This window comes from Pituophis catenifer, unplaced genomic scaffold (assembly GCF_029215685.1).
Source record: "Pituophis catenifer annectens isolate HBS135680 unplaced genomic scaffold, rPitCat1.0.hap2 SCAF_1, whole genome shotgun sequence".
NCBI classification, from domain to species: Eukaryota; Metazoa; Chordata; class Lepidosauria; order Squamata; family Colubridae; genus Pituophis; species Pituophis catenifer.
The window spans coordinates 127,331,361-127,342,424 of NW_027256881.1; the positions used below are offsets into that span (position 1 = coordinate 127,331,361).

At 36.2% G+C, this 11,064-nt stretch overlaps 1 protein-coding gene across 1 annotated transcript in view; it reads left to right on the top strand.

Moving 5' to 3' along the window:
• CSMD1 (CUB and Sushi multiple domains 1) overlaps positions 1-10,546 on the top strand; it is a 1,157,523-nt gene extending 1,146,977 nt beyond the window's left edge. Inside the window, exons 67-70 of the mRNA XM_070954938.1 lie at positions 813-925; positions 3,233-3,320; positions 4,077-4,209; positions 10,387-10,546. Coding sequence (XP_070811039.1) covers positions 813-925; positions 3,233-3,320; positions 4,077-4,209; positions 10,387-10,546 — 494 coding nt within the window. The remainder of the gene's footprint in view (positions 1-812; positions 926-3,232; positions 3,321-4,076; positions 4,210-10,386) is intronic.
• Positions 10,547-11,064: the final 518 nt, after the last annotated feature.

The window sequence follows — 11,064 nt, forward strand, 5'->3', positions numbered from 1 at the left end:
TATACATAGTCATAATTTTCTTTTGGTACTCTGCAGCCCATTTTAATCTTGAATCATTCCCTTTTAATGAGAATGGTAAAACATGGTTTGTTTGTTTTTTACTGATAATGCAAACATTTATGTGAAATATGTCATATTTAAAATGTTTCAGCATCAGTTGGCCATTAATAATTTTAGGTTAATATGCAACTACTTTTATTATTACTTTTTAAGAATAGCTTGTCTTTTCAATAGCATAAATTTAGAATGACAGCTAGGTTTCCGAATGTATATTTAAATTAAAATTCTGTGTACTTTTTGTAAATCAATATTCAGTTTGAAAGTACCGCATTTGTCCCTTTAAAAGGAATAAGTATTTTACTGAAGTGCTAGAAATAAAGGAAAAACATTCTATGGAGAGGTGGTTAAGACACTGCCGAAATACAGACTCACAAGTCCAGTTCATATTTAATTTGGGAAAATTAGGACTTGTATTGGACTTTGTAATATTTGAAGGCCAGAATTATACGTGATAGGCTAATCATTAAGTAAAATATTGTGATACGTCCTGCTGATTTCATCATTGCCACATCTTTACTAGGGTATGTTATAAAAACATTGCCATGACATTCAGGTAACATATGGTCTAGTTTAGAAGCTTTACTGTAACAAAGTAGGGATTTTATTTGCCTTGTTACACGTTTGCATAGCAACCACTAATTAGTCCTCATTTTATATAAATGAAGTTGAAAGGGTAATTAAACTGATTTTCACATACAGATTTCTTGAACACATATGGTTGTATAAACTTGATTTCAAATAATCTTTTATAGGCACTTACAAGAAAGAAGAAGCTCATTTGCTTCTGAAAGTCTATCATGTTAAAAATCCTAAAGAAGGTTTTGTAAACAAGCTTGAAAACGACAAATGGGCATTGGATGGCTATGTAAGTAAATACACATCTCTGAAAAAAAATGTTAACTGTATTGAACAGTTTGAATAGTGTCACTAAGTATGAGACATATAATTATATTTTATATAATATTGCATACCATATAATTTCCTTCTTTGAGTGGGATCTTACATGAATGCATATATATTATACAGGTAGTCCTCGACATACCCCCACAATTGAGCCCAAAATTTCTGTTGCTAAGCAAGACAGGTGTTAAGTGAGTTTTGACCCATTTTATGACTTTTCTTGCCACAGTTACTAAGCGAATCACTGCAAGTGTTAAGGTAATAGCAAGTTTGTTAAGTGAATCTGGCTTCCCCATTGACTTTGCTTGTCAGAAAGTCACATGTCCCCGAGACTCTGCAACTGTCATAAATGCATGGCAGTCGCCAAGTGTTTAGATTTTGAACATGTGACCATGGGGATGCTGCAAAGTCCGTAAGTGTGAAAAATGGTTCCAAGTCGCTTTTTAAACTGCTGTTGTAACTTAAAAGGGTTACAACAGCACTAAATAAATGGTTGTAAATAGAGGACTACCTGTATGTGAGATCCCCCCCTCAAAAAAAAAAGAGAGAGATGGGCAAATCATTTAAAGGCAGAAAATGCATTGATGCAAGTGAAGCATCCTTTCTCAATGTGTGAAAGCAACCAAGTCCTCTGGAAGGCTCGGGGTAGTTGCTTCAAAGTTTTTCTTTAATGATCTGCACATTTGTGTGCATACACTTGCAAAGTCTTCTTCTGGAAGAAACAATCAGAAAAGCAAACTGACTTTTGAAGCATCCTTGAGATGTCTACCAGAGGATATAGCTGCTATAATGCTTCAAGTAGAGATAGCAATAGCACTTAGACTTATATACCACTTCAGAGTGCTTTTACAGCACTCTCTAAGTGGTTTGCAAAGTCAGCATATTGCCCCCAACAATTTGGGTCCTCATTTTATCAACCCTGGAAGGATGGAAGGCTGAGTCAACCTTGAGCCTGGTGAGATTCGAATTGCCATAGTTGTAAAAATCTCGTATTTGTTAATTATATTACACATTTAATTGAAAATTGTTATCAATAAAATTATGAAATTACATTGGTTGTACTTGAAAGTATTAGCAATCACATATCAATTGCTCCTCCTTATTGAAAAATGGGGATCCCTCAGAATGGGACAGGTAGTACTTGCTTAATGACTGCCTTGTTTAGCAAACATTCAAAGGTACAAGAGTTGAAAAAAGCCCAGCTGTGCAACCAATCCTTGCCTTTATGGCCATCATAATGTCCTATAAGCCCGTGATTGCCATTTGGGAGCTTCATAAACAGTTTCCAACAAGCAGAATGAGTGGAGAACCTAGAAGTAGAAGTTGTGGTCCCATGATGTCTCATTTACCAATGAAAGCAGAAGTGATATCATTAGTCTGGCATAGTTATGTGATTTTTCACTTAGCAATCATGGTCCCAGTTGTGGTCATTCAACTACCTGAATAGGTTTCAAATGTTCAAGTATTTCTGCCAAGGATGCATATACTATAAGAGTAAGGAAAACAAAAGAAAGAGACTTTCACACAACATCCAAATGTTTGTGAAAGAATAACAGAATTGGAAAGGACCTTGGAGGTCCTTTAGTCCAACTCCCTGCTCAAGCAGGAGACCCTATATAACATTTTAGACAAATAATTGTCCAATCTCTTCTTAAAAACCTCCAGTGGTGGAGCACCCACAACTTCTGGAGAACAGCTGTTCCACTGGTTAATTGTTCTCACTGTCAAGAAAAGAGAGAGCAAAAAAAAGGAAAAGTCTACTTCACTGTGCCTACCTATCTTCCTCTCTTCCTCTGTATCTCTCTTCCTTCACTGAAAGGGCTAGAGGAAGATATGAAATATAGCCATCAACTATTACTGAATAATACATGTAACATAAGCATGTGCAAGCTTTGTAAATTTCTAGGATCTGCTTCAGAAGAGGTACTTTACCCTCTGTCTCATACCTACTGTTCAAATCATCTGTGTGTGTGCGTGCGTGTGTGTGTGTGTGTGTAGATATCTCATGTACAAGAACAGTTAATACACATATAAAGATATATGGCTTCAATAATGCTTTCATTTCAATTATTAATAAAGTCTGATTGTTTAAAATATTTAAATATTTTTATATTTATCAGTCATCTTGAGTCGCATGGTTGAGTTGGACAGCTATAGAAATTGAATGAATAGATAAGTAAATGAATAATATGGATAAATTAATAACATTGCAAATTGTGGATTAGTTCATTCAGTCAACAAATTGGTTTGAGGCAGATTCTTTCTGTTTCAGGTATCATCTGGGCTTGAAAGAGGCGTCTTTACTTATCAAGGTGATATACATGGAAAAGATTTTGGAAAATTTATGTTCCAAAGAGAAAGTAAGAATGCCTTTTGAACACTCCATAGTATATTGTATGTCACTCCCATTAAATTATGTTACTTCATTCAGTGAGCAAACAATTAGAACAAATATTTGTTTTGCTGAATTCTTAACAAATTTGTAATTCACCTATATTAGATAAAATGTGATGTTATGTATCTATTTCAACACTTTTGATGCAGCTATTTCATTTTTGATACCACTGCAACCTAACTGCAGATTGCTTATATAAAATCTCTCAGTATAAATATTTATGAGGCATAGATAATGTATGATGATGATTTTATCCTAGTGCTTCAGCAATGCAATCCTATGCATGTTTATTGAAAAGTAAGCCCCAATTATGTTCACTGGGACTTACATTGATTGCAGCCTAAAATACTTTTACAAATTATTAAAGTTTCCATTTGATGATGGAGAGCATTCTGTGCCATTTAAATTACTTAGGTTCTTTTGAATTTTGCATGTCTTTGAAATGAAAAGAAAATAAATTTCAGTTTCAAATCTACCAAGGATTTGATATATCTCTTACATTTCTAATAGGCCATACCAAATTGTTTTGCATCTTACTGTTTGATCCTAGGATAATGAAAATAGAATTATTTTAGAGGACAGAGTTCAAAGGATGTTCCCCTCTTGGACACCTGGGCGAAGAAACTCTGATTCTCAGATTTCCCCTCAGTCAGTTTTATATACACATGCACACACCTTCCTGAAAATACAGTGTTGACATGATCCTTTATTTAACTTTCAGGTCCTTTAAATGTGGATGCCGATCACTCCAATCACAGCTATGGTACAAATAGCAGTTCTGTGGCAGCTGCCATTCTAGTACCCTTCTTTGCTCTAATATTATCAGGGTTTGCATTTTACCTCTACAAACACAGGTATAGTAAACACCTTATGATGCATTTAATGTTAAATATGAAAAACATTAAGTAGCATTGTTCGTTTCACATGGGTTATTTATTTATTTAGCATATGGCATACAATGTCGGGGAAATCTGCATGCTAGACACAATACAGTCCTGACAGCCTAAATTGCTAGTTCATTCTGTTTGGTGCTTGGGTGGTATCCATGGTGCACAGCAGGGAATGAATGAGCTTACAACAGCTGACTAGCTGTGCTCGGGTGGTTGGCTCTTTCAAATTCCTCTGCCGGTCTCACCTTGCCTCACCTTGTGTTGCATTGCCTCACATAGAGCAGGACCAACACCGGCTTCTACTCTTTTCACACACACAAATGAAGCTTGGTTTTTTTCCCATCAAAGTGTATCTACTTACAATATTTCATGCTTTACAACTCCTGGATGGGCAGGAGCTAGGGATCAAGCTATGGAAACTCTATCTCATGGAGCTGGGCTCAAACTGCCAGAGTGCAGACCATTTCTGGCAGTTCCTGCATCATTAAGACACTGTGCCACTGTGTCCCCTTTCAACATGGGTGACATGACCTCTTATTTTCAAGTATTAGTTAGCAGATTGTTTACACCAATTCAGGTTTTCAGATATCTTTCTAGGATAATCTAAAGGAAAGTAATATTTCAGAAATAACTAAGGTAGCATAGAATTGTGCAAATTCATCCTTCTCACTTCAGAAATAACTTGAGGATCCAGGAGTATTTCCAATTTAGAGAATGGGTCTTTCACAGACAATATAGCTCCATTCAAAAAAGGCTTAACTCTAATTCTATAGGCCAATTTTCTACTCACCAACAGTATCCTCCTGGGTCTGGTTTTAATTGCAGGTTGTTCATCTTTGTTATCAAACTTGGGCGTTGGCCAAGACAAACAATTGCTTCATTATAGTTGTTAGCAAAGGGAATTGATAAGGTTGTCATCTGCATACTGATGGAAATTCACTCCAATATTCTGAATTCTTTCTCATAACAGTAATGTGGCTACGAATGGATTACTGAACAAAATGGAGCTTGGAGTCTCTGAGAATCCCATTATGGATACACTGGGAAATACAATACAATTTATTGTAAAATGATGTCAACTATGTGTTTTACTAAGGGAAATTTCTGTCATCCAATTCCTTTGAAGATGTCATCCACCAAAAGATCAGAGCAATCTGAGTCCCATGTCATCGCTGAATCTCAATAGAGTTGGTCCAATGAATGTTTCTCTGGAGTGGTGAGAAATTAGAGTGGTCACTCACTTTCCCCAGCAGTTTTCAATCAAGAGAAATATTCTTTAATAATGGTTTTATCATTGCTTTCATTAGGCAGGGAAAGACACCCCTTCCTGCAAGGCAGCTCAAATTACTTCTCTGAAATTGCTGGGTAGTTCTTACTCAGATAGTTTTCTTAATCAAAAATGTCATAAAATATATGATTTTTCAGTAAGGATGAATCAACCAGGTGTTTAGACTGAATATGGCATGTTTGTCCCTCTATTGAGACCATCCCAAGGACCTGAGATAGGCAGATGTTGTTTGATGATGTTAAAGATATCATTGCAGGATGTAAATTGTGGCAGATAAAGCTGCCTTTTGCAATGACTTAGGGGTGATTTTGTCAGTGCTGATGGAGTTTTAGCAGTGCTCCAGGTGTTTTTGAATTGCACCAAAGTGCCTATCAGTACTATTTTTGCTTTCTTTTGCCACAGTTGTTCTACTTTTATTTGCAGGCTTTATATTTTGTGCAATTTTGTACAGTTTTTTTTCTTCTATTCTGCTGTTTCCATATATTGGAAAGTCCATATATCACATTAATATACTGTATACAACAATGTGAAATCACAGCTTCAGTTCTTTAGCTGCTGTTTGCCTTCATACTCATTGATCTCTTCCCAAAAGCCTAGGATGTTTTAATGTTTTGGCATAGTATATGTGCAGATCCAAGCAGATTGGCCTATTGTAATTGACAGATGGAAATTTTGTCCATGCACAATTTTCTAAGTACTGTCCAAATTTTTGGGTAGGGCATCCAGTCTACCAATAACTACTTGGACCACTAAAGCCATTTTAAGCCATCATCTTTCAATTCTGATTTTCAGAACTTGAAACTTTGTGATCTTCTCCAATTCTTTCTCTTCTATCTTCTGGTATTGCCACAACAATTATCCACACTTTCTGCTTTTTAACTACAGTTAAATCTGGTGTGTTATGTGCCAAGACTTAATGAGTTTATTTAGTAATTTATTCATCACAGCATCACATTTCTACAGTGTCCTACTGACCTAAGTAGGTAGCTTACAATTTTAAAAAAGTTTGTATTTGGAAATCCCACAATATTTTAGCCTGCTCATTTTCAACTATTTTTTTTCAACTTTATGATCTCACCAATTTTTTATTACTGGAACATGATAATTTTTACAGATATTCCAATGAATTACTTTGGCTACTCGGTTACACCATTGTTTATAATCAATTTTTGCAGTCTTCTTTCCCAAACTGAGTATAAGATCTACTGTTTCTTCTGCTTCTTTGCACAATCTTATTCTTTGAATCATTTGACAATTTTTCAGTTCTGACCTTGATTGTGTTAGTTTGAATAGTGGGCTCTTGAGCAGCCAAAATCAAGTCTTTCTCATTTTTTAAAAATGTTCCAGTTGTAAGACATTGCCAGATTGTACTTCAACCATTTTTCCCTTTGTTCTTTTGTAGAAATTGACCATATTATGCTTTTCATTGCCAGTGTTCTCTTTGTGTTTTTATTACATTATTTCAATATGCATGGTTTTTTTCCATGTACAAACAGTGAGTTCCAATTTTTAACTTGTCTTTTTACATAATCCTCCAGTGCATACTTTCCTTCTTCAATAGTTTGACTTAAAGTAAACTTTTGCCTCTATTTCTGTGGGGCACAAATCTGTCAATATCACTATGGGGATGTAGTGCATATTGAATAGTCATTAGCTTTCTTGCTTTTTGGTCCAAATTGTCCAGTTCAGCTTGTGTCCAATTAATAATTCCAGCAGTGTATCTTATCAGAGGTATTGATGGCTTTCATGGTGTTTCCACCATTGAATTTTTCCTTTGGCATTTTTCCTCACTTTTGAGATGTATTCTTTAGCAATCATATTTTTAACTTGTATATGCTTGATGTTATCTAACTGTAAAATGTTGTATACTTGTAGGCTTCATCCTGATGTCTCCTGATGGTTTGGCCATTTGGCATTTCAATTCTTTTTCTGTTTTGTGGGTTTACCTTGATTTGATGCTACAATAGCATATTTGTCTAGGTCAAATTCCATTGCTATAGCTGCTAAAAATTCTTAGGATATTTGTCAATGATTGGATTTCGATTTCTGCTTTTCCATAAAGTTTCAGATCACTTGTATAAATCAAATGTGAGATTTTATTAGCATTTTTTGCTGTTTGGTGGCAAAGATTTGTTTTATTCAAAATAGTAATGACAAGGATGATAACAAGTCATCTTGAATGATGCCTCTCCTAATGTTGACTAGCCAATCACTAATTCTGTCTTCCACTGCTTCATTATTTTTTTATAAACATTCTAATGTTTTCACTGACATCAGTTGTTTCCAAACATTTGACGATGTGATGATGATGATGATGATGATGATGATGATGATGATGATGATGATTTTATTACAAATCAGGGAGCTTGCTATTTTCCAAATTGTTTATTAGCTTCCCAATGGGCTCCACTTAGGCTTTATATGCATTTTATATGCATAAAATCCATATTAATGCAGTATTTGTATTTATTTATATGCAGTATAAACTGCATAATGCAGTACTTGGGGCACTGCCACAAAGAAGAGGGGGTCCAAAGCACCAGAAGGCAAGACAAGAAATGATGGAAAGTAATCAAGGAGAGAAGCAACCTGGAATTAAGGAGAAACTTCCTAAGAGTGAGGACAATTAACCAGCGAAACAGCTTGCTTTCAGAAATTCTGGGAGCTCCATCACTGGAGGTTTTTAAGAAGAGGCTGAAATGGTATAGGGTCTGAAATAGTAGTATAGGATCTCCTGCTTGAGCAGAAGACATCCAAAGTCTCTTCCAGCTCTATTCTGATCGATTGAAATAGGATTGCCTGAAATTCAGTGCTTTGTTTATAAGTCTTCATATAGCTCTTTTCAAGTACTTCCCGGGTGGTCTAGCATGTGTTGATAATACATTTGCTTTGCAGGGCAACAAAGTTAGTCTGAAGAAGTGACCTGGAAAAATCTTTAAAGAAGCTGTGTGCTTGCCATTATTAAGGGTGCAGTTGCTTCTAGTATTTGAGTAGAGGCATTTGGTTCACGCCAGCATACTTACAGAAGTGCCCCTTCAAATGATGTGTACTGCTGTAATATTTGTGCAGCTTTTCCAAATGTACATTTATGTGTACATTGTTTTGCCAAATATATGCCTTTTTATATGCAGTCCTCAAGCCAAGACAGATGCTAATTTACATCTACTGCATTATCATTGGTGGCCAGCTACTGATTGAAGCCTATTTACCCAAATCTGTTGCTAGCGTTACAAGTGACAGTGCAAACTATTATGTACATCATTAGCACTGGCTTATGAAAAGAAGTACTGTAAATCCCACTGATATTTTTTTTTAATTCTATAGCATTTTACCTGCTGAAATCTATTTTCACAATTACAAAAATGGGAAATAACCTTGAAGATATTTCTTGCAATTTAGTAGGCTTTTAGTCTTAAGGACTGGAATGAAAACATTCAAAACCTACCAGAAAGCAATTCCCATCTGTTAAACTCTATTTTAGGCAGCATCTATGATTGCATCTCTCAATTAGTCTAAATAATTAATCTAGTAGAGAAATGAGAATATTTTCATCCTACAATTTAGTATGCAAAATAGCTAGCTGTATTAAAGATGGGTGTTTTTTTCCTTAACATAGTAATTGAGAATGTTATGAATGGCAATGATAGTATGCTTTCTCTATCAGTCTTTGTAGCTCTTCTTTCTTTTTCTATCTGGAAGAAACATGTTTCCAAATTTGTCATGTTGGTCACCATATTTTCAAGATACATGCCCTAGTTCAATTCTTTTTCACATGGAAAATGCTGAAGAATTTGTCATTTATTCTTGTTACTATTTTGCACTCTCAGAAACCCATATCAAGCGGTAGGAAAATCCATTTAGTTGAGTGATGTGAATAAAACAAAAATTACCTTAGAATGTTTTTATGCTATCCTCCAGAAACTAAAATAGGATGAGAAAAGACAAACAAAAGCAAAGATTTTAACCATAGAAAATAGCAGATTTAGCATCAAAACATAAATAGAACCATTACCATATTCTAAGTTGTAGATGGTAATATGGTAAAACAGTATTAGCATGTGCCAAAAAAGTTGCTGAAGGTTTATGCTGAATGAGTCTTCCCAAGTATTCCTCAGATGAAACCCTAGGGCAGTGATGGTTAACCTTTTTGGCCCCAAGTGCCAAAAGCACAAGTGTGTGCACGCATAATGCAAGACACACATGACTCCCTGTGCCCCATCCCCCATGCAAGCATTTACAATCCCCTGCATGCACCCTGCCCCTCATACATGTGCATGCGACCCCAGAGCATGTGTCCCGCACCCTGCGCATGCATGGCAGAGACCCAAAAAACCAGCTGGCTGGCAGGAGGCACACCCACATGTGTGGCAGAGCTGAGCTGGGGCAACGGCTTGCATGCCCGCAGAGAGGGTTTGCCATCGTGGCCCTAGGGTCATAATGCTCCAAATTGCTCCTGTAATTTTAGAAAAGGTGTATTGTGGCTTCTCATTTCAAACGGAAAGGTTGGACAAGGTTGTTTTCTCCAGGTTTTAGAACCCAGCCTTTTCATTGACTTCTTAGAAAAGATGTTACTAGTCAGATAAGAATTTGGATTAATTTATTGAATCCCACAATAATCTGGAAAGCCCTGTTAGTACTTGTTTTGATATATGAGAAATACTGGGTTAGGGTTTATTTTACCATTCTGCTCCATGCTTACTAAGCCAATTCCAATTCAACTCTCTGAATATCATGCCTTGATAAAAAGTAAAAAGTTAAAAAGTAACAGGAGTATGCAAATTATTTCTGCCACATTTCCAGCAGTTGAATCTCAGATCTTTTTCTCTCCTTTTTTTTCCTTTCTACACTTGCAGAACAAGACCAAAAGTACAGTACAATGGTTATGCTGGACACGAAAACAGCAATGGACAGGCATCATTTGAAAATCCTATGTATGATACAAACTTAAAGCCTACAGAGGCAAAAGCTGTGAGGTTTGACACAACTCTGAACACAGTTTGTACAGTGGTATAGCCTTCAGTGCCCAATTTGACTGATTCATAGCCATACCTCTGATGGACAAGCAGTAATTCCTTTGGTGCCATATACCAGTTTCCCTTCTCCACTTGACTTCACTGCTGTAATCTTTAACATCTCCTGGCATAGATGCAGCAAGGCTTTTTTTTCTGGAACCTCGGTCTTCTGGGGAATCAAGACTAAGGCGATGTCTTTGTCTCAAAGGTGGATTTGAAATACCTGGCTGTATTTGCTCCAAATTAAGGCACACATTCAAGGAAGACTGCCAAGTCATATCCATCTGTCATATTTAAATGCCTCAGACTTTCACATTTGTATGTGGCTGGATGCCTTTCAATGCAATCTTCTGGGCACTCGGATCACTCCCTTGGGACCTATAACAAACAATAGCACCATAAATTATCCCCAGGAATAAGAACACTCTGAAGGAGATTTAAACAAAACCAATCAAAGGAGACGACAAAGGAGAAGATGACAAACTTCCTCGGGGCCTGCACACATCTCCGAAATGCTTT